At 39.8% G+C, this 24,346-nt stretch overlaps 1 protein-coding gene across 1 annotated transcript in view; it reads right to left on the bottom strand.

The window, feature by feature from the left end:
- Positions 1-260: 260 nt before the first annotated feature.
- Positions 261-24,346, bottom strand: part of LOC122699803 (fatty acid desaturase 2-like protein FADS2B) — a 59,062-nt gene continuing 34,976 nt past the window's right edge. Inside the window, exons 3-12 of the mRNA XM_043912194.1 lie at positions 23,742-23,939; positions 21,982-22,083; positions 15,961-16,086; positions 13,513-13,573; positions 9,821-9,899; positions 9,564-9,674; positions 8,021-8,117; positions 5,146-5,225; positions 2,166-2,291; positions 261-748 (exon numbers count right to left, since the gene is read on the bottom strand). Coding sequence (XP_043768129.1) covers positions 688-748; positions 2,166-2,291; positions 5,146-5,225; positions 8,021-8,117; positions 9,564-9,674; positions 9,821-9,899; positions 13,513-13,573; positions 15,961-16,086; positions 21,982-22,083; positions 23,742-23,939 — 1,041 coding nt within the window. The 3' untranslated portion in view covers positions 261-687. The remainder of the gene's footprint in view (positions 749-2,165; positions 2,292-5,145; positions 5,226-8,020; positions 8,118-9,563; positions 9,675-9,820; positions 9,900-13,512; positions 13,574-15,960; positions 16,087-21,981; positions 22,084-23,741; positions 23,940-24,346) is intronic.

The raw sequence follows: 24,346 nt of genomic DNA, 5'->3' as shown, positions 1-24,346 counted from the left end.
CATTGAAGAATTTCAGGTAGGACTGTAACGTAACTCTCATAAGTCATTTAGTTTAAATGGAAGCCTGCCCAATTAAGCCATCTTTATTCATGTGGCCTGTGAGCAGAGGGCAGAAATGATCCACAGGATTGATCATCTGAATTAATTCTAATGCCATGCTCAGTGATCTGGGAAGTTGTGAAAGTAATAGGCCTTGGGTGTCCTCCTCTGGAAAGTTTATTGAACAAGCTGTTAAAAAAAATTCAATTGAGTAAATTTGAAGATTTCCTTGGCTTTATTCAATGACTTCTGAATCCAGCAATATCCCAGTGACTAAGCAGAAGGGAATTCTGAGGGGTTGTGCAAATGGAAGGTTTTTATAGGAAGAAATGAGGGGCAAAGAAGCCATCAGCAAAGTATATTCAGGGCAGACACCTTTTTTGGGGGGGGATTACAAGGGTTTTATCATGCAGATATATATATGTCCTTTCTCTGGGCCAGGGATAGGAATGGAGAAGGAGTAAAACACAACAGATCACCACCACATTGCCTACACCAAAATTCCAGACTAGATGATTAAGATTACATTTCTGGGGAAGGCTGTAACTGCAATTGTGTCAGGTATTGTAGAGGTTTGGTGTCATGGGCTTTAGCACAAGTGACACTTTTGGGGCCTGTGGTTTTCTCTTTAGCACCTGCACATCTGCATTATATTTGTGGATGCATGCAGTAAGCCTCCTTCCAGAGGGCTCCGGACTTCTTCAGGGCCCTGCAAGAGGAATAGACAAAAGCATGAGTAGCTGAGACTCAGGTCAAAGGAGCTACTTCAAGGAGCATTCGCTCTTTTACTCAATACTTTATAACATTGTCATTTTCAGCTATATCTGAAAGACCTCTTTCTATCTTGCCCGGTGGAGGGAGTCAAATACTGACATGTTTTAGAAAGTGATTTCACATTTTCTATATGGAGGAGATTGAGATTTTCTTTTGTTTTATGCTTTTCTATACTCCAAAGCATCACTTTCCTTTCCTCCAGTATTAAGAGAAAAAGCTCTGCTGAATCTCTGTAAGATAAAACATATAACTATAAACCAACTCATCCTGTATCCACCGACCTCTCTCACTTTATAAAGTGAAACATTTTCTAGGCTCTGGTGATACAGAAGTGAAAGGGAGTGATAAGAGTCTTGTCCACCTGGAGTTCCTGGTCTGCATTGGGAGACACATATTACCCAATATGCTATTTAATCATGATTGTGATAAAGGTCAGACATGAAGAGAAGCAAGTGTTATAAGAAGCAAATGTGACAGGTTTAGACTTGGGGGCAAGGGAGGACTGAGATGAACAAAAGACCGTTCAGGTGAGCTTTGGAGAGTGAGTGGAAATTGAGAAGGTGATAGGAGGGGGGAGGCAGGTTGGAAGATTGTTCTGGTAGAAGAAAACATGACCAAGGATGTGTCATGGACAAGCGGCAGGGAGTTATGTAGCAGCTGAATGGAGGTCAGATATCTGGAGGGCAGGAAAGGAGGAGGGCAGTGGTAGAAAGTGAAGATGGATCACTGTTCAGGGATCAGATCTGACTAGGTCTAGCCTTGATGGCTTATTTATTCATATTAATAAGATAGTGTTTTTCTTTTTCCTAATCTTAAAATTAAAAAAAATAAAAAAGATTCAACCAAGGTTTTGGCTATTAATTTGACAAGCACAGGATTCTCCAGGGAACTGTGCATGGTTTAGGATGAGTATGGATTCTCAGTTCCTATAGAAAGAGTCACCCCTGCCTGTCCCATCAGACCCTGCAAACATCTTAGTTTGCAACCCTGGACCAGATGATTTGAGAGTCCCTTCCACCGGTTAAGTTCTAAAGCATGTCAAGGCTCTTTGGGTGATACAAAGGCAAATAATACAGAACCCTAGTTTATAAGAAGCTTGAAATTTAGTAGGGCATCAAGGCACTAAGAAGTATCCAGAAGGCAGCAGGTAAATGGTAGGAATTATTGTTATCAGTTCTGTGTTAGTGTTGCTCCTTATAGAGACTCAGTCCTTATAGAGCCTCATGTCCATGGTGGGCATGTGGCTGTTCCTTAATAAATAGCTATTGGCTGAATGATTCATAAAGAAGTGAAGAGTCTGGGGACCAGCAGTGAAGGAAAATGAGAATTGTGGGTTGCAGGACTGTTATTACCTGACAATATCTCCAAATGCCTTCAACATGGGCTTATTCACGTATGGCAGTCCATGCTTGGCACACAGTGACTTCACCAGAGGTGCCACCTTGTGATAATTATGGCGTGGCATTGTGGGAAATAGACTAGGGAAATAGAGAAGATATAAAACTTCTCAGACCTAAGGAGAAACCCAAAGTTCCCATTCCCCTTTTGCAAATTAAAATGATATCAACCACACAGACCCAACCTTGACCTTGCACAATACTTTTGTTTTGGGAAATTAAACTTGCTGGCAGACTCTTCTTATTCCTTAACCCACTACAAGCCTTGTGGGTGGCATATGTTTAGGAAGAACTAAGAATATGTTTTAGCTCCATCAACTGTTTATTTTTGGCCTGATCAAATGAAAGTATACCATTTACAACTTTTTACCATTTAGAACTACCCAGAGAACTGGAGATACTGAACAACCCACCCCGCCCCTGCTAATCTCTGTCTTATCTCTGTTTTTCTAACTTCCTTAGCAAGCATAGATGAATGTGTATTCAGTTCAGTTCAGTCGCTCAGTTGTGTCTGACTCTTTGTGACCCCACGAATCACAGCACGCCAGGCCTCCCTGTCCATCACCAACTCCTGGAGTTTATCCAAACTCATGCCCATCGAGTCAATGATGCCATCCAGCCATCTCATCCACTGTCGACCCCTTCTCCTCCTGCTCCCAATCCCTCCCAGCATCAGGGTCTTTTCCAATGAGTCAACTCTTCACATGAGGTGACCAAAGGACTGGAGTTTCAGCTTCAGCTTCAGTCCTTCCAATGAACACCCAGGACTGATCTCTTTTAGGATGGACTGGTTGGATCTCCTTTCAGTCCAAGGGACTCTCAAGAGTCTTCTCCAACACCACAGTTCAAAACCATCAATTTCTCGGTGCTCAGCTTTCTTTATACTCCAACTCTCACATCCACACATGACCACTGGAAAAACCATAGCCTTGACCAGACGGACCCTTGTTGGCAAAGTAATGTCTCTGCTTTTTAATATGCTATCTAGGTTGGCCATAACTTTCCTTCCAAGGAGTAAGCGTCTTTAATTTCATGGCTGCAGTCACCATCTGCAGTGGTTTTGGGGCCCAAAAAAATAAAGTCTGACACTGTTTCCACTGTCTCCCCATCTATTTCCCATGAGGTGATGGGACCAGATGCCACAGTCTTAGTTTTCTGAATGTTGAGCTTTAAGCCAACTTTTTCACTCTCCTCTTTCACTTTCATCAAGAGGATTTTTAGTTCCTCTTCACTCTCTGCCATAAGGGTGGTGTCATCTGCGTATCTGAGGTTATTGATATTTCTCCTGGCAATCTTGATTCCAGCTTGTGCTTCTTCCAGCCCAGCGTTTCTCATGATGTTACCTGCATATAAGCTAAAAAAGCAGGGTGACAATATACAGCCATGACGTACTCCTTTTCCTATTTGGAACCAGTCAGTTTTTCCATGTCCAGTTCTAACTGTTGCTTCCTGACCTGCATACAGGTTTCTCAAGAGGCAGATCAGGCGGTCTGGTATTCCCATGTCTTTCAGAATTTTCCACAGTTTATTGTGATCCACATATGGAAGGCTTTGGTGTAGTCAATAAAGCAGAAATAGATGTTTTTCTGGAACTCTCTTGCTTTTTCAATGATCCACCAGATCTCGGCAATTTGATCTCTGGTTCCTCTACCTTTTATAAAACCAGCTTGAACATCTGGAAGTTCTTGGTTCACATTATTGCTGAAGCCTGGCTTGGAGAATTTTGAGCATTACTTTACTAGCGTGTGAGATGGGTGCAATTGTGCAGTAGTTTGAGCATTCTTTGGGATTGCCTTTCTTTGGGATTGGAATGAAAACTGACCTTTTCCAGTCCTGTGCCCACTGCTGAGTTTTCCAAATTTGCTGGCATATTGAGTGCAGCACTTTAACAACATCATCTTTCAGGATTTGAAATAGCTCAACTAGAATTCCATCACATCCACTAGCTTTGTTCATAATGATGCTTTCTAAGGCCCACTTGACTTCACATTCCAGGATGTCTGGCTCTAGGTGAGTGATCACACCATTGTGATTATCTGGGTCGTGAAGATCTTTTTTGTACAGTTCTTCTGTGTATTCTTGCCACCTCTTTTTAATATCTTCTGCCTTATATTAAGTCATGGAAAATAACTAAAAGTCCCAGGAAAGGAATAAGAAGTGAAGAAAGATGGATTTTTAACCCCAAGTTTTCACTAGCCAAATGACCATCTTGGATGTAAACCTCTTCTTTAATAAAATTATGAATAATAGTCCTTCCTTTGTTTTGCTGAAATTTTCAAGCACTAATATGAGAAATATAATGAAAAAATCCATTGAACCAATAAAGATCTTGTTCCTCCTTTGACTACCATAGACACACATGGCTTAGACATAGAGAATGTGGAAAGCTTCTCTCTGATATTCTGGAGAAACTGACTCTCATGTATTATCTATCATCAAGGCATGAACAACCCATTTCCTCTCCCCTGACCCGTTGGTAAAGTATTTCCAGATACCATTTTGAAATTGCAGCAGGGACTCTATTATTCATTATATTGTAAACTGGGCTGTAAAGACACAGATAAGCACATGTTTGAATTATGGTGAAGTTAATTTTGAACACAAGTTGCTTACCCAAGTGTCCTGATTTTTCTTGGATTTTGCCAACAAAGCAAATGCAAAGAGAACAATCACCAATTCCTAAGCCCATAGGAATCTGGAAACTGAGTCACTGATACTTTTCCAAGATTTCACTCCATTTACTCACAATTGTGACACCTTCATTTCTCTCTTCCCTTATCATTGATGTTAGTAGAAAAATAACATTCATTAGAGAATCCTGGTTCATCCTATTCCCTTTAAGATCCCAAGCCCAGTGCTCTACTCTGAACTATATGTAGAGCAGTTATTAGTGACAACCCTTGCCCTTTATCATAAATTTTATTCTCTCACTCACTGGTGCTCAATTTGGAAGTTCAAGTGCCCAGTGAACCAGTCATTGAAAAAGGACTGTTCAACATCACAGGTGGCCAAGACCTGCAAAGAAAAAACTTATGTTAGATGTAAATGAGCCCATGTGTCAAAATATTTATTTTATTCAGTCATTCAACAGGTGCCTATTTTTTGTAAGAAACCATGAAGGATTAAAAATGAAATACAGTTTTATATAAATATCATATAAAGGCAATAAGATATTTTGCTCAGAAGTACAGGTTAGGCAGGCCTCCCCAGTGGCTCAGTAGGTAAAGAATCCACCTGTCATGCAGGAGACACAGGAGATGTGAGTTCAATCCCTGAGTTGAGAAGATAGATATGATAAATTACATAGAGTTGAGGGGAGTACCTCACTACCAACCCTCAAATACAGAAGACTAAGTTGTCGTGAATAAGAACTTTGGCAGATGTACTTGGGATTGTAGGGCTTTGGTAGAAATTGTAGGGGTCTTTGAATACCATTTCCAAGGGATAGGCTTAAAGGACTTCTAACCTTTGGACTGCAGTGAGATCCAACTGAAGGAGATCAGTCCTGAGTGTTCATTGAAAGGACTGGTGTTGAAGCTGAAACTCTAATAGTTTGGCCACCTGATGCGAAGAGCTGACTCATTTGAAAAGACCCTGATGCTGGGAAAGATTGAGAGCAGGAGGAGAAGGGGACAACAGAGGATGAGATGGTTAGATAGCATCACCGACTCCATGGACATGGGTTTGGGTGGACTCCGGGAGTTGGTGATGGACAGGGAAGCCTGGTGTGCTCTGGTTCATGGGGTCGCAAAGAGTCGGACACGAATGAGCGACTAAACTGAACTGAATAAATGGGGAGTATTGTACTCAAGGCCTTTAACTAAGGGTATGTGAATGGAAATGCATTTGTATACAAGTAGTTCCTTGTTGGAGAAGGCAATGGCACCCCACTCCAGTACTCTTGCCTGGAAAATCCCATGGACGGAGGAGCCTGGAAGGCTGCAGTCCATCGGGTCGCTACGAGTCAGACATGACTGAGCGACTTCACTTTCACTTTTCACTTTCACACATTGGAGAAGGAAATGGCAACCCACTCCAGTGTTCTTGCCTTGAGAATCCCAGGGATGGGGGAGCCTGGTGGGCTGCCGTCTATGGGGTCGCACAGGGTCGGACATGACTGAAGTGACTCAGCAGCAGCAGCAGCAGCAGCATCAGTTCCTTTTGTAATCTATTTTACACATTTTGAAACTTAGCCTGAGAAGAAGTTCATAGGCTTCTCAGACTACCTTAAACTCTTAGTACTGTACTATGCATGTGTGCTCAGTTGTGTCCTACTGTTTGTGACCCCATGGACTATAGCCTATCAGACTCCTGTGTCCATGGAATTTTCCAGGTGAGCCTACTAGTGTGAGTTGCCATTTTCTCCTCCAGGTGATCATCCGACCCAGGGATGGAACCTGCATCTATTACATGGGCAGGTGTATTCTTTATGACTGAACCACATGGGGAACCCAGAACCCTGATGAATGTCATTTTATTCAGTACCTTCCTAAGGCTTAATTCTTATTGTTGCTGCCATTTCAAATGTTATTTTTGAAGTTACTGTATGTCAAGGTAGATCAAAGTATACTTTAGAGTACCTTGGAGTTCCCCAGAACACTTTCAGGGGATCCTCAAGCTCAAAACGATTCCAATAATACTTCTGAGATGGTATATGCATTTTTCATTCTTCCTCACATGCCTATAGCATGGGTTTTTCCAGAGGTTACTAAACAGGCAATGACTTCATCACTCTGATGGTAACATGTATTGGCCTTATTCTTGTCATTTTAAAATAATCAATGTTTTAAAATCTTCAGTTTTAATTTCAAATACAGTAAATATAAATGTATATAACCTCCACAGAAAGAAGTTGTTTGAAGTTCTCAATAAATTTTAAGAGTGGAAAGTGGGTCCATGATCAAAGAATCCACTGAATCTGGGAATGAACTTTAAGAAGCAATATGATGACTGGATTCTCCAGTTAAACATGGCATAACCGGTAGAAGGCTTGGGAGGAAGTGGAATTCTGCATAGGTCACAGTTCTGCTAATCGTTAACAGCGTGCTTGGAGAGAATGCCAGGTCTCCTCTCTGGGTCTCTTTATCTATACAATGAGATGAGGGGATTCCAGGGTTCTTCCAGGTGCAAATTCATTCTGTAATTCTAGGAGTCTCAGATTCATTGAAAAACTATGTCATGTTGGAGCAGGAGTCCTTTTTTGTAAAGTACCAGGCAGTAACTATTTTAATTCTCTACCACAGCTACCCAGTTCTGTTGTTTTGGCATGAAAGCTGTCATAGAGGATATGTAAACGTATGAGTGTGGCTGTGTACCAATGAAACTTTATTTACAAAAACAGAGCTGGGCTAGATTGGGCTCTTGGTGTGTAGTTTACTGAAACCTGGTTTAAATCAAAGACTCTAAAATCAAACTGCTCAGTTTTAAAACATACTTCTACGGAATTCACAGGTGGTTCAGTGGTTCATACTCTGTGCTTCCACTGCATGGAGCACAGGTTTGATCCCTGGTTGTTGAACTAAGATTCTGCATGCCATATACAGTACAGCCGAATAAATAAATACATAAATAAGACTGTTTCTACCACTTATTAGCTGTGTGATATTATGCAAGTTACTCAACTTCATGCCTCAAATTTGTCATGTATAAAGTGGAAATAATCATGGCACATATATTATGTAGTTACATGCAAAGCAGTTGACAGTACTTGGCCCCTGGCAAGCATTCAATAAATATGAATTATGATTTGAGGTAAGCAAATTCTAAATCAGGATGTTTTGGTAGATGCTTCCCAGGAAATGCCTTATTACCTGAGTGCTGAACCAGTCCTGGTTCTCCTCTCTGCTGATTTTCATTGGTATGTGGCTCATCTGGCTAACATATCCAAACCAGGGACTTTCAAGAAGCCTTTTAGAGAATAAAAGGAGGATGTGATCAGTTGGGGAGTTTCAATTCTAATTGCTGGGCTTGCATAACCACTGGCAGAGCTCGCTGGGCATTGGAGGAAATGGCAGTCACTCCAAGTTTCCAATAATATGGTGGTTATTTGTTTTCTTCTTTGGAGGCCTTTATATCTAGAGATGACACATTACACATCCAGTCACATGGCCTGCATTGTAGTCTAATGTACAGGAGCCATGCTCCTGAAGTTTTCTCTGGCATTGGTGAAAGACTCAAAAGATACCTAGGTAACTTAAGGACAAGCTTCCTAGGTGGATCAGTGGAAAAGAATACACCTGTTAAGGTAGGAGGTGCGAGTTTGATCCTTGGGTTGGGAAGATCCCCTGGAGAAAGAAATGGCAACCCACTCCAGTATTCTTGCCTGTGAACGCCCAAGAACAGAAGAGTCTGGCAGGCTACAGTCCATGGGGTCCCAAAAGAGTTGGATGCGACTTAGTGACTAAAACAACTTAAGGATATATGCAATGTGATCAATAGCTTGGGTGTTGTCATCAGATAGACCTGGGTTCAAGCTCTGATTTTTCACTGCCACTGGCCCTTATTTGCTCTATAACCTTGAGTAGGTTATTTAATTCTCTGAACTTTAGTTCTCTTATCAGAAAAATGAAGCTAATGTTATCTATATTACAGAGTTGTGCATGGATTGATTACATCAAATAAGAATGCATGTAAAGCATTTAGCAAAAATGCTTTAGCTAAAGCATTTAGCTTGAGACATAGTAGCTATACCGTTATTGTTATGGAGGATTTAGAATAATAATGCAAATGAATGAAGGAGGAATAAATTGGGAAGTTGAAGAAGGTTATTCAGTCTGAAGTCATTTAGGTGTTGGGAAAAATCTCTAGTCAAAAATAACTTTAAAAAATCCTGTACTTCCATTATCATTGGCAAGAATTATAAACAACTGGATTACAGTTTTAAGGGCTTCATGATCAGGAAGACTACAGGTGACGTTTGAGCAACACACTGGTTCACTTAAATATGGATATTTTTTCAGGAAATATGTACAATATTATAAGATCCATGGTTGGTTGAATCTACTGGTGTGGAAACACAGATAGGGATAGCTGACAATGGGACCTGAATCTCTCTGAATTTTGGTAACCAAGGCAGGTCTAAGGCTCAGTCCCCCACAGATGCTGAGGGAATATTGTACTGCAATTGGTAATTAAGCAAGTGGGGGAAGAAAAAGGCAAGATTGGGCAAATTCATTTTCCAAGGAACTCATTCAACTATTTGAACTTTTTTTGCCCTGCATTTTCTTGGGAATGTTTCAGTTACAAGAATGCAGCCAGCTGTCATAATCTGCTGATCATTGCTAATCATAAATAAATCAGATAAGAAAGGTAAGAGGACCATCCAGGTAACTAAGAATATTCTTGTTTTCTTACTTGGTTAAATATATGAGCACCATGGTTCCAAAGATTCCATAGAAAGGACCAAATGTGATGAAATAGCAAATGTAAAAGCTGCTGACCCAAGCAATGTCCTGCAGAAAGAAGTGTTTGGAAGTTAAGCTAATGAAAATAAAACTGGGTAAATCTCATATCCTGGTACTCAAGGAAGCTACATCTGGAAAGGACCAAGTGTTTACATTTCCCATTTTCTACCAGCCTGATCTAACTTTAGAGAAAGAATTGAGTTACTCACCTCCCAGTACCTTCTGAGGTACATCTCTTGCATGGATTCCAGGTTCAGATATACTGGCATGAAAAGGGGGGCCCCAACTGAAAACAAAAACAAAAACAAAGACAGAAGATGTTGAACAGATGAGCAGACATGATTCCTGTGGAAGCTAGTGGGAGTTGATCTCCTTAACATGCTCCCCCTGGAATATTGCCCCTGAGAAGGGATGCAAGGTGGAGATCCACAACTGCATCCTAGGTGCTGCTGGGCTTTTAGAGTCTCTGAGGCTCAACCAGGACTTTGGTTCAAGCTCCCTTAAGGAGACTAGGGAAGCTTTGAGGATCTGAGTCATTCTTGATGAAGGCATCCTGGAAAGGCTTCTGCTATGAGCTTTCAAGTTTTCTCAAGGTCCCTGGAATCCTTCAATCCTTCACAATCCTTCATGTTGGGCCCTGTCACAGTATGTTGAGATGGCCGATACAGAGCAGGTATACTGAGTCTGGCCAGATAGTTATTTACCTGCTTCTCCCCAAGGACCAGTGAAGTTGCCTGAAGCACGTAGGAGTCATGTGGAGACCCTTCAGATTTTGACAACTCTCTCCTTGATCAAACTTTAGTCAGATGCTCTGAGTCCCCTTCCTGACTAGGCTTCAAACTTGACCTATACACTTTCAAAGTCTGTGAACTGTCAGCATAAATGATTTTGTCCACCCTACACACTAAGAGACTTGAACCAACAGTAGCAAAGTTTCTAAGAACAGCTCATGGCATGTCCTTGGGATGACCCTGACACCCTTAAAGTTCCTGCCTGAGAAAGTTCAAGACTGTCCAAAGAACTTACTGTTTGTTTAAGCCAAAACCTGACCGTAGGCTTCTGACCTCTGTTTTCTTAGATCATTTGTTAGAAAACTTAAAATTGTAAAGTTCTTTCTCTGTCCTTCTGAGATGGATCTTGCCCGACCCAGAAATGTCTTTCTCAAGGATTGGGAGTCATCCCTTTGAAATGTAATCATTAAGAATTCAGCTCTTTACCCTCTTTTATCAAGGAGCTGGACTTGATAAGCATGGGTTACAAGAAGCTGATGGCTTAATCACAAGACCAGTTTCACCTCCCTTTAACCTCTTTCAATAATTTCCTTTAGCATACCCATATGTTTTTAAAAAAAAAGTCTCCCACCTTTTTCTCACCAGAGTTGACCTCAGTCTATATTGATGTTCCTTTTCCCGACTACAGATGCTTGAATCAAAGCTGTCTTGCTTCCTTTTCCAAATGTCCAGCCCTATTTCTCTTTGAGAGACTGAGTATGATTCATTTATACCTGATATTCTAAGTTGAAGATATTTGAAAGGAAAGGACAAAATGAAATAGCTCCTGAAGATCGTGTGTTTTGTGAACTGGGCATTCTGCTGTGAATCTGCATTCTGCTGTGAATATACCATTGATTCATTCCTCCTAAGTTAAGGTTGTATTGTTGAGCTATACATAGGAGGAGAGTTCAGACAAGAGACTCCAACGGATATTTCTAATGTGAACACACATATCTCTAGGCTGAGGATCAGTTACCTTTCAAACTGGGGCACCAGTGTCCTCATTACTCTTTTTGGTCATGCAAGAGAAGGACTACTTTAAGATAGGTATGCAGAATTCTAGCAGTGGAAGAGGTAGCAGTGGGTGTTGGTTCCCATGTTGCATAAAAATGGGCCCATAGGCCATCCTGGTCAGACATGTGACAGATGACCTCTGCTGACTAACATTTGGGCAAATCAGATCATCTGCAACAGTTTTTCAGCATTAGCCCTATTGGCATTTTCAGACCAAATAATTCTTTGTCGTTCAAAGTTGTCCTGTGTATTGTAAGATATTTACAATATCTTATAGTAGCATCCTTGGCTTCTGCCACCCAGATGTCAGCACTGTCCCTCCCTCCTTATCATGCTAACCAAGAAGTATCTAGAGTGTGTCAACTGTCCCACTGGGGCAACAGTGCTACTAGCTGAGAACCACTGATTTATAGGGAATGTTTGGAAGCTACCCTAATTTAAGCTTATTTTCCAAATATGTAGGCATATTTTAGATGAACAATTTTGGGGTTCCACTAAGCCTATCTTTGTGAACTATCATGAACTTGACTTGGCTAAAAGCAAAGTGTTTTTGCTTCTGACTTTTTTTTTTTTATTATTGGTATTAGCATTATCCAGCTATCCTATTTTCTCTCAAGCCTACACTAACATTCAGTCCTATTTTCTCTCAAGCCTACACTAACATTCAGTCCCATTTTATTTGTAAAATGTATGTATGTCTCTGTCCACTAAAGTATCTTCTACAGCTGTATGTAAGCCATGGGGAACAGTTAACTTTATTCCACACAGAAACTCTATAGGTAACTTTTATTTTTGAGACTACTTTTTCTGGCATCTACTGTCAGTATTTTCCTATTTTTCCTCCCTACCAAATACCACTATCCTTTTCTTCTTGATAGTATTTAGTTTATCCAGGATGAGAATCACAGATACCAGGCCCCTTTGATTGGCATCCTGCCTCCCATCCTTCTTGGAAGATCTCCATCCCTGCCTAGTAGCCAGAGTGATGAGATGCCTGTTAAGAATGCCTAATTGCTTTTCTATTTTCTTTTTCATATTTCAAATAGTAAAAGGAGTAAGGCAAGGCTGTATATTGTCACCCTGCCTATTTAACTTATATGCAGAGTACATCATAAGAAGTGCTGGGCTGGAAGAACCACAAGCTAGAATCAAGATTGCTGGGAGAAATATCAATAACCTCAGATATGCAGATGACACCACCTTTATGGCAGAAAGTGAAGAACTAAAGAGCCTCTTGGTGAAAGAGAAAGAGGAGAGTGAAAAACTTGGCTTAAAGCTCAACATTCAGAAAACTAAGATCATGGCATCTGGTCCCATCACTTCATGGCAAGTAGATGGAAAAACAGTGGAAACAGTGGCAAATTTTATTTTGGGGGGGCTCCAAAACCACTGCAGATGGTGACTGCAGCCATGAAGTTAAAAGCCACTTACTCCTTGGAAGGAAAGTTATGACCAACCTAGACAGCATATTAAAAAGCAGAGACATTACTTTGCCAACAAAGGTCCATATAGTCAAGACTATGGTTTTTCCAGTGGTCATGTATGTATGTGAGAGTTGGACTATAAGGAAAGCTGAGCGCTGAAGAATTGATGATTTTGAACTGTGGTGTTGGAGAAGACTGGAGAGTCCCTTGGACTGCAAGGAGGTCCAAACAGTCCATCCTAAAAGAGATCAGTCCTGAGTGTTCATTGGAAGGACTGATGTTGAAACTGAAACTCCAATACTTTGGACACCTGATGCAAAGAACTGACTCATTTGAAAAGACCCTGATGCTGGAAAAGATTGAAGGTGGGAGAAGAAGGGGACAACAGAGAATGAGATGGTTGGATGGCATTACTGACTCAGTGGACATGAGTTTTAGTAAACTCCAGGAGTTGGACAGGGAGGTCTGGCGTGCTTCAGTCCATGGGATTGCAAAGAGTTGGACATGACTCAGCGACTGAACTAACTTTCATATATCACCTCCCTAAGTCAAAAATAAAACCTGCTGCTTTTCTCAGGTACAGTAAGATGTTGACTGGTCTCTGTGGAAGGATCCCATCCCTCTGGCTTGACGACTGTTTGCTTCAGGGAAACGGGATGAAAAGAAATGTGGTTCCCTGGTGACTCACCCATGTAGAAGTACAGGTGCTGCTTCTCGTAGTCAATGTATTTGATTTTGTTCTTGCCATGCTGAATGAAGAGAGAATAAAACTAAAATAAGAGACAATATCTACTTCTGGTCATTATATTCAAGGTTGTGTGTATTTGTGTAAATTCTCTATAAAAAGTGCAATCTAGTCAGAGTTCACCGTCAAAATTAAAGTGCTAGAAAACCAGAACTGAAGACTGTGGTGTCTTTTCCTTTATTTAAAGTGGGCAGTTCTTGCATGGATGCTTTATTCTATTTGACTACAGGGATTGTGGTCTTCTATTTTTATTATTCCCTTGGAAGTCATTTTGAAAATTTTGTCCTTATGTGAAGTAGTGATGGAAAAGACACATTTATGATAAATTTCCAAGCTCTTCTTCAACCAATGTACATAGAATTCTGCTTGCATCTCAGTCTGCATCTCCATTCATCCATTCAATATATATTTGTTGAATGGTCATATGAAAAAGGCATGACCCCTAGTGTATGCATCATCATTCATCCTCTGTGTTTCCACTGTGGATCTTATGCTGTGATTTCCTCATTTTAAGGCATGATGATTATATAATCATATTACTTGGAATTTGAGTCATTTTCTAGAGGCCTTCTTAAATAATTAGGCTGTGCCCAATGCATAAAGACAGCAACTATTTTGAGAGGAACCGTGTATGAGTGTATTTCCCTTACCTGGAAGATACTTAGTAAGCACTTAATTGAAAGAATAGATGAATGAGTGATAATTCACACCTCTTCTATAGTTTTAATATATGTACACACAGTAACAACACTATGAACAGTGTTCAATTTTTACTTTCCCTATTCTTCCCTTTACATATAGATTTCATCTCTTATTCGTATATTAAACTTGATTCTTCTTTTTCTTACTGTGATAAATGAAAAGAAATGTCATGGTGATAAGGTAATAGTAGTTATTTGCAGTTTCTCCCAAGCTTCTGGATAGTTAAGTAGTAGGAAACATGGAAAAGGGAGTGGGTGAGAAGTTTTGCAGAGTTAACAGACATAGGTGAAGGGTTGATTTTTGAGTATCACCCCAAAGGAGAAGTCTAACTCTCCCAGAATGTGAGCATAGGACTTTGCACCTAGAAGATTTAATTAATGGTTATTGAAGGAATGAATGTTTGAAGAAAGTAGTAGAAAGATTGACAGTAAAATGGGAAGAACAGAAACATTTAGGGCTTATCAGAACAATTTTGTTATGAAACAGCTGAATTATACAGTTTAAATATTTCTAAGTGATATAGAGTCACTTCGAAACTTTAATACACAGAAAGCTAAGGCTCTAGGGATTTGTCTCTAGATTGATGGAGAGGTGATGTCTCTAGAATGCAGTCTCCATTATCTGTGAAGAAGCAGCATGTGAACTGGATACAGTTCTACAGAAGGCACTTCTGGAGGGGGTCAGGGGTCATGAACTCCAGTGAGACAAATCTCCATTGCTGTAAGGGAATGAGGAGAGAAGTCAAAATGTCATAAGTTTAGTGATCAGCCTAGGAATTCACAGATATCAGAGTTCTGACTTGTTTGTGGAGTCATTGTGAAGAACGACTGACTGAAGACTACACTCATGTTTTTGTTTTTTGTTTTTCCTTTAAATCTATGAAAGAAACTTTTTTCTTAATTGGAAGAAGGTTGTCTTCCAAAACTGGGAAAACCTATTTTCAGAAAGTTGCACCATTCTGGTTACCACAAAGTCTAGGCAGCAACTGACTAAGCTACACTCTTTTGTTTTATGAAAACTAAATTCTTCCAGAAGGAGATAGAGCTTCTTCTTAAGCACCTGACTCTCAGGATCCATCATTTCCCCTTGAGGAAAGATACCTTACTATGGTTATCCTTACACTTCCTATGTTGAAAGAAGACTCTTCTCTAAAAAAAAACATGGTAATAATCCTTATATGCTGATTTTTAAGTTGAGGTTAAAAAAAATTCAATAGCTGAGACATTCTGGAGTTTGCCTTTCTTTGCTTAAGAAGTCTGAATTAAGAAGTCTGAATTAGAAGCAAGGTCACTAAGTGTCTTATGAGTTTCATGTATAAATGAACCAAAATGAACCTAAACTAAAAATAACAGCTTAGTTTCTTCTAGCAGCTAGAATTAGTTGATGTAATTAGATATTTAGATATTTGTGTTTTAGCACTTGTTGAAGCTACTGCCATGTCTTCTGTGAATGAGTTGGACTGAATGATCTTTAAGGTCACAGAGTCATTCACTCTGCATCTTCTTCTATTCTTAGAACCCCAGATTCAGTTATTTCAAATCTACATTCTGGACTTAAAAGAAGAAGAGATGCTCTGAAAGCGTGCTTGAAGCCAGAACCTTCAGCCTGTTCTCCCCAAGACAAGGGTGTAGAGCTTTCCAAGAACCACTTTCTGGAACATTTTCCAGTGCTCAGGATTTCTAAACATACCTCAACAGATGTCAAATCTCCAACAATAAAAAGTGGGCCTACATCAATATCTGGGTCTTTGGTGTCGATGTTTGTTTTTACATGGTGTTGGAAGTGTCGGTTATTCCACCATTTTGTAGACAGGCCCTGAGGAGAAGAGAGCGTTTATTAGCTGCAAGATTTCTCACCTGAAATATCACTCACTATCAGAGTCTTCTGCCTGCATCTCAAAAGTCAAAATAAGATATTGACTCCTTGAAATTGCCACCCCCGCCCCCACCACCACTTGGTCACAGACTGATTCATTGGATATAGGCTCTAAAAGTCTATGAACAAAAAATTACCTGATCCAGGAACACAAATTTAGGTTAAAACAACTCCTGATAAGGAAGAAGAATAAAAATCTGTTGAAATGAAATGTTATTTCATTCTCACTTAAAAAAGATACATGAATATAAGTAGGGAAGAAATTATTCTTATTTTACAAATAAAGAAACATCAGTTCCAAGACTTTAATTATGGCACACACAAAAATAGTGGCCCCAGGAATCCTACTTCAATGAATATTTTAAAGAAGCATAGATCTGAAATCATCTCCTAGGTGGGCTTGCCTCAGATCATTGCATGTTCAAGGCTCTCATAAAGCATAAATGAGAATAAAGATATTCATATCTGAAGACATACTAATCTGATTAGGCTGTTTGAGATTTTTCTCTCTTTCAGTGAAAACCTGAAGGTTTTAATAGAGCAAAGAATTTGGAAACTCATCAACCTAGTTTCATCCACTGGATGTACAAATACTGCTGTGTGTTTGGGCAAATTATCCAACCTATGAGGTTCAATTTCATCTTTAGTGAATATAATATAATGACATTTATATCTATGGGTTATTTGAGGAGACATGAAATGCTGCAGGTAGAATGTTGTCATGTTGACATACTCCATTTCTCCTCTCTTCCCCTATTACATTAATCATTTATGGAAGAATAAGCAGTAATCAGAGTTTTTATTGTGTATTTGATATCTCTCAATAACTGGTGTTTTAGATCTGCACTATTCAATATAGTAGCCATTAACCACATGTGGCTACTGAGCACTTAAAATGTAACCAGTTAAATTAAGGTGGACTTTGTAAGTGTATAATGCATAATACATACTGGATTCGAAGCCTCAGAATAAAAAAAGGAAGTGTAAAATATATTAATTTCTATACTGATTACATGTTGAAATGAAAATGTTTTTAATATGTGTGGGCATCATAAAGTTACCTTTTAAAATGTGGCTATTAGAAAATTTAAAATGACTCATGCCATTTTAATGTGGCTTGCATTACATTACTGTTGGACTCCGCTGGCTTAGACCCTGTACATCTATGGGGAAACTAAACTAAACATGAGGGAAGGGGGTTGAGTTTGTTTGAAAATCTGTAGGCATTAGCACTGCCTCTCCATAGTCTTTGTTGCAGAGACCTCTCTTAGCAAACCCCTCTGACCCCATCCATCAGGAGGGATATTATTTCCTTACCTTGCATACTCCCTAACACCCTTACTGTGGAATCTCTCCCACCACCTCGGGTCTCTCTTCTGAATCTCAGTCTTGCAAGAGCAATCACTTTCCATACATTTCGTTTTGGGAATCATAAACTCAACAGGTACTCGTCAAAGTCCTGGGACTCCACTGCTCTCTATAATTCTCTCATCAAATTGCATACCACCGACTCACTCTTACAGTTGGACACTCATTATTCACCCATTCATTATTTGTTTTAAAGTATGCCTATGTGTCAGATACCAAGCCAGGAATCTGGAACAGAAAGGTAGCTATGATAAAATGGCGTTCCCACACTGTGAAACATACAGTCTAACAGGAGCAGTAGACAGTTACACACGGACACTGTGAAAAGAAATTGTTCTCTGTTTCAATGTAAACCTTTTAGTCAATGACCATCTGTGGAAACTGGTAATACGAAAGATAAGTTTTGATTCATGATAGACCAGGTAGCATATCTTTACAGCTCAAGGTCCTGGAGCTTAGAACAGTGGTCAGGGTAACAACTATCAGTATGCTGTAAAAGTAGCCAGCTTCACCCTGGCCCCTCTTTCTGGAAGCTGCAATTACCAGAGACAAGGGAGAGAATGATCAGTGGGGAAGTGAGGATTATTAGTTGCATGCAAAATAGGTTTCCTCTGCACAAATTCTGACACAGGAACCATTCTAAATCATTCCTCATTTCCAAGTTATATCCTTTCTTGGTGCAATACAAAGTATCCAGGCTTTCTACTGCAATGATCCTGAATTTAAATTCATTCTACTAGGTGTTGCCTTGGACAGTTTCCTCATCTATAAAATGGACAACATTATGGAAAGGATTGTTGGAAATAACATGCTTGACACTTCCCCCGTTAAAAATATTTTGGGATTTAGTCATGGAAATAGCAAGGAAATTTTTAACTTCAAATATTCTGCCTCTTTATCTCTATAATAATACTTGCTCCTCATAGTTTTCAAAGTATGCATACTGGGTTTGGGTTAAAAATATGCTCTGAGGAGTTCTTTCTGATTTTAGAACTGCACAGAAGACTAAAACATATGCAGATATTTTGTGGGCTCTTTTATTGTGCAAACACTGCAAAGACCAGAACATGTATATTGTTGCACAGCAAGTGAATGAAAATTCCAGAGAATCTCACTATCTGTGCCTTTTCAAGGGGAAAAGTATATTGACATAAAATCAAGTTTTGAAATTAATAATTGTGATACGTGTATAAAGTGAGGATGTTGCTGTTTATGTTATACTTTTGTTACCTCCTTCCTGGCCACAGGTAATTTTCTCTCCTGAACAAAGTTGAACCCTATATTCAGTTTGCTTATAAATCCTTGGTTTTGCCTGCAAAAAGGCTGAGTACACATGATTTTCTTTTTGAACAATTTTCCCTTTACTGATTCTGTTCATGAATCATCAAGGTTATATTTATTTCAACTAGTACAAATTGTTTCTGAAGACATAGTTTATAGAAAGCTATGTACAGATTTCCCCTTCATGGATTACAGCCTTTTTGTGGTGAAGGGGCTTGCAAAACTCAATGGATCTATGAGCCATACTGTTCAGGGCCATCCGAGATAGATGGGTTATGGAGAAGAGTTCTGAGAAAACATGGTCCAGTGGAGGAGGGGATGGCACACCACTCCAGTATTCTTTCCTTGAAAACTCCATGAACAGTATGAAAAGGCAAAAAGCTATGACACTGTAAGATGAGACCCCCAGGTTGGGAGATGTCCAATATGCTACTGAGGAGGAGCAGAGGAATAGCTCCAGAGAGAATTAACAGGCTTGATGAACGTGGAAGCAAGGCTCAGCTGTGGATGTGTCTGGTGGTACATGTAAAGACCAACGCTGTAAAGAACATTGTGACTCCATGAACTGTATCCTGCAGGCTCCTCTGTCCATGGAATTCTCCAGGCAAGATTACTGAAGTAAGTTGTCATGCCCTTCTCCAGGGGATCTTCCCAGGTTCAGTCTCGAGGATCGAACCTGGGTCTCCTGCAATGCAGACAGATTCATTACTGTGAGCCACTTGGGAAGCCTACAACATTGTGTAGGAACCTCGACTGTTAGATCCATGAATGAATCAAAGTAAATTGAATGTGGTCAAGCAAGAGATGACAAGAGTGAATATGGACATCTTCTGGGGAAGATATCATCAATCTCAGATATGCAGATGATACCACTGTAATGGCAGAAAACAAAGAAGATCTAAAGAGCCTCTTGATGACTGTAAAAGAACAGATTGAAAAAGCTGTCTTAAAACTCAACATTAAAAAAACTAAGATCATGGCATCCAGCCCCATCACTTCATGGCAAATAGATGGGAGAAAAGTTGAAAGAGGGACAGAATTTATTTTCTTGGGCTCCAAAATCACTATGGAGGGTGACTGCAGTCATGAAATTAAAAGAACCTTGCTCCTTGGAAGGAAAGCTGTGACAAACCTAGACAGCATATTAAAAAGCAGAGACAACACTTTGTTGACAAAAGTTTGTATAGTCAAAGCTATGGTTTTTCCAGTAGTCATCTATAGATGTGAGAGTTGGAACATAAAGAAGGCTGAGCATGGAAAAATTGATGCTTTCAAATTGTGGTGGTGAAGAAGACTCTTGAGAATCCCTTGGACTGTAAGGAGATCAAACTGGTCAATCCTAAAGGAAATAAACCCTGTCTATTTATTGAAATGACTGACGCTGAGGCTCCAATACTTTGACCACCTGATGTGAAGAGATGACTCACTGGAAAAGACCCTGATTCTGGGAATTATTGAAGGCAAGAGGAGAAGAGGGTGACAGAGGATGAAATGGTTGGATGGCATCACTGACTCACTGGACATGAGTTTGAGCAAACTCTGGCAGAGAGTTAAGGGTAGGGAAGCCTGGTGTGCTGCATACCATGGGGTTACAAAGAGTTAGATAGTACTTAGGGATTGAACAACTACAACAATGTAGAAATTTGAGCCAATGTAAAGCAGTGATTTTTTTAAAAAGCACCACCAAGTGTGGAACTGATTTGAAATATTGCATTTACTGGCACCACATCAACTGCATCTTCAGGGCAACTGAGTCTCACCTTTCCTCTTATTACTCAGAACAGGGGTGAGAAACTGCAGGCATCCATAAACTGAGACTCACAACAACATAATCATCTCAGCTTTTATTCTGTGGTAAAGATTTCCAAGTGAATCCAAAACACTTCATACATCTAAGACTGGTGGAGAGAAGGCAGAATAGTGTGCCTGCAAGAATTTTCTGGTTAAATATACCATGTCATATAAAATTACAATATTATTATTCACTCTAACCATTTTGAAGACAGACCTAGTTCTCATATGAATCCAGATCCAATTCTGTATGATTCAGTCTACTTAAGCTTCAATTTTCTCAACTGGAAACTGTGTAGATAAGATGATGGTTCTAAGTATGTTCCAACTCAATATAAACTGTCTGTGTTAAAGGAAAACAGTCTCTGAATCATGACTTATGAGTTTTTTCTAAAACAACCTGGCTTGTGTACAAAGATTTGACTTATTGGAAGGCTGAAGGGCATTTCCCCCTTTCTGGGCCAGAGAATATAGTCACCTAAATCTAGAATGTCATAGAAAAGCTGAGATCCAGGTTAACTCCTAATATTAGAGATGAGAACACTGAGGGCCAGAGATAGAATCTGACTTAATTCACGGCTGTGCAGTGAGCATTATCAGCACCAGGGCTAAAACCAACTCTCATCAGTCGTTGAGCTGTTACCTAGGTTTATTCATCAGTTGGTCCGTCCATCCATCATTCCATCCCTTCCTTCCTTCACTCAACAAATGCTTATGAAAGGTCTACTGCATGCCAGGCACTCTGCTAAGTGCTGCATTGCAGGGGTGCGTAGGGCGGTGTGCCTGTCCTCCTGGAGCAGATGTGAGGGGGATAAGACCAACTGCCCTCATTGCCATCTGCTTTTTCTAGCAGACTGAGTTTGCAACCCTCAACTCTTGAACAGAGTCTTCTGACCTTTCTTGGTTACTCTTTCTCCTTATTTTTATCTATTCTTCTGCATCTTTTCCTTTAATTCTTCATAACCCTTCCTGGACTAATCAGGATTGCTGGATTCACCTAGCTTCCCATTAGTACATATACAGACTCTTTCTAAGAATATTCCTACTTATGACTTTACAGGGCACATCTTCTCCTGAGAGGTGGTTCCTTAATGAGTACCAGGGATTGGGCCAAATACTTATTGGTTAGAAGCAACACTGGAACTTCTTAAATAAAAATAAACCTTTCCTCCTAAACATTTAAAATTTAATTTTAGCATATATGCTATAGTGTTTGTGTGTTTGTGTGTGTGTGTGTATACATCTAGTACCTACATTGTTAGGATATTTACACTTATTTGCGAGGTGTGAACAAACATTTTTGCTGTTATAAGTGCACAGCCAGACACACTTGGAAACCACTGCTTACAAAAATGACTTTCACAAATCTCATCATGCTCCTGGAACATTCTGCACCTTGAGATGACTCATCACAAATTTTTGCATCAGGTGGTTCCACTTGGACTTCTTAAATATGGAAAGGTGTCCCATGTCATGTTGCAGAAACATACTCTGAGCCTAGAAGAGACAGGGCTGCTGTCAGAGATAGTGACAAGGTAAGAAGAAAGTAGTAAGTGAGCCTGCTGGCAGATTTTGGAATCCATGAGAACAGTGGGAGATCTCATCTGACCTCAAGCCAAGTGTGTATCTATTACACTTGCTGAGTTCTTTCCCATCTCTGCCTAGAATGCTCTTCCTTTCACTGTCAGAAATGTCCAGGGTGGATTGGAAGGAGGATGCCTTTGGAGTCAGGCTGACTAGGGCTCTGAACTGGCCTTCGCCACTTTACAAGTTGTAAAACTCTTGGCAAGTTATTCATTAGCTCTAAACTCAGTTCGTCATCCAATGTGCTGTGCTGTGTTTAGTCGCTCAGTTGTGTCCGACTCTTTGTGACCCCATGGGCTATATCCTCTGTCCATGGGTATTCTCCAGGTGAGAATACTGGGTTGCCATGCCCTCCTCCAGGGGATCTTCCCAACCCAGGGATCGAATCCAGGTCTCTTGCATTGCAGGTGGATTCCTTACCACCTGAACCACCAGGGAAGCCCATGAGTAAGGATTATAATACTGTACTCACTGGGGTGTCATAGAGCTAAAACACATGTAAAGTTACCGCTAATACTAAGAACCCAAACAAATGTTTGTTTCCTTTCTTGTTTCCAAAAGTGGCTTTTCAAGCAATAAAGCAGGTTGGCTTTTCAAGAAAAAGAAATTGACCTATGAAGTTTTGGTATTAACATTGATGTCATTTCTCTATGAAATCATCCCCAGTTGCCCCAGTTAGAATTAATGCCTGTTTCTGCTTAAACAGCACATGCTTGTTTCTTTCCCTTCTGCCTTGTATCCAGTCTAGATATCTAAATGACCAGCTCCCCCACTGGATGACTGTTTCCCAAGGGCAGCGTCAGGTGCATTTCCTTTTCTGTCCACAATACAGTATTGGGCTTATCTTCAGAGACCTGAAGTAGATATGTGCTTCATTCAACAAGGATTTATCAACTGCCCTGCTATACACCAGTTGCTGATTGCCATTTCTGGCAGAATCTACATGATTCTATTATCATGTAATAAGATGTAGTCTCTGCTCTTCATAGTCTGGTGTATTAATAAATGTTGGTGGGAATGTGGCTTTTGGTTAGGCTCTCTTAGGGAATTTTTTTAAAAACATATCTAGCTTCTTTTTAAAAGAATTTTTACTGTGAAACACATTATGTGTAAGTAGTGACTAAATATAAAGGTAAAAATATGTTGTGTATGCATATAGTCTTTAATAAAATCATTGAACAATCATAAAAAATGTTGGTTGGTAAATAAATGAAAAGTAAAGATGAGTGTTTTGTGTCTGGGAGCAGAACTTCAGTTACTGACGCTTTGTGGATAAAACTGGGCAAAGAGTAGTAACTGACATGAATATTTACCACATGCCAGTCTCTGTGCTAGGTACACTACAGAGTAACTTGTTTAGTCCTTCTCAGAATATTTCCATAAGAAAATTGTTACCCCATGTTACAGAAAACAGAACTGAGACCCAGAGTGGTTTGGTAGCTTGCTGGTGTCAGACACTGATAAGTAACTTGCCAGAAAGTGCCAGGCAGCTGCTGACACCAGCGTAAAGAGAAGAAAAAATTCTGCGGCTTCCCATGAAGTAACAGCCCAGGCTTATGATACTGACTTACCTGAGCAACTGTGAGAAGACAGGAAATGAATATTGTGATAAGCCAACCACTGCCAAAATGCCACACTATTACCCAAGCCAGGGCTTCCAAAATAAAGATCTGGGCAAAGTGAAGGAAGAAGAACCCCAGGTTGGCTTTGAACATATTCATGGTCTCTAATGTCCTCCGCAGTTCTTGGAAATCTTCCACCAACTGGGACTGTGAGATAAACATGCAAGAAAGAATTTAGTTCCTTCAGCGGAGAGGGAGCACAGATGAACATAATTATTAATCTATTTTATCAATGTATAATGCCTTAATTTTAAGAATAAACATTTATTTAATAAATAAAATTAAGCATAATTTAAACAAAAAAAAAATGAAACCTAAAAAAAATTAGCAAAAAGCTAAATGCTTAAAACAAGTTATGATATTTTTTTTTTTTTTTTCCTGGAGAAGAGACAGATGAGTAGTGATTTGTAAACTGTCCTCAAATGGTTATAGGACATATAATTTACCTTTTTTTGTGTGGATGGGGAAGTTCAGTGAACAGATACATAACTCTAACAATTCTCTTTTTAACTGATTAATTAAAAAAATTCTTGATGCAGATCATTTCTTTTGAA

Source organism: Cervus elaphus, chromosome 1 (assembly GCF_910594005.1).
Source record: "Cervus elaphus chromosome 1, mCerEla1.1, whole genome shotgun sequence".
Lineage (NCBI taxonomy): Eukaryota > Metazoa > Chordata > Mammalia > Artiodactyla > Cervidae > Cervus > Cervus elaphus.
Note: the sequence above shows the minus strand (reverse complement) of the source record. Positions and strands in the feature narration are given on the sequence as shown.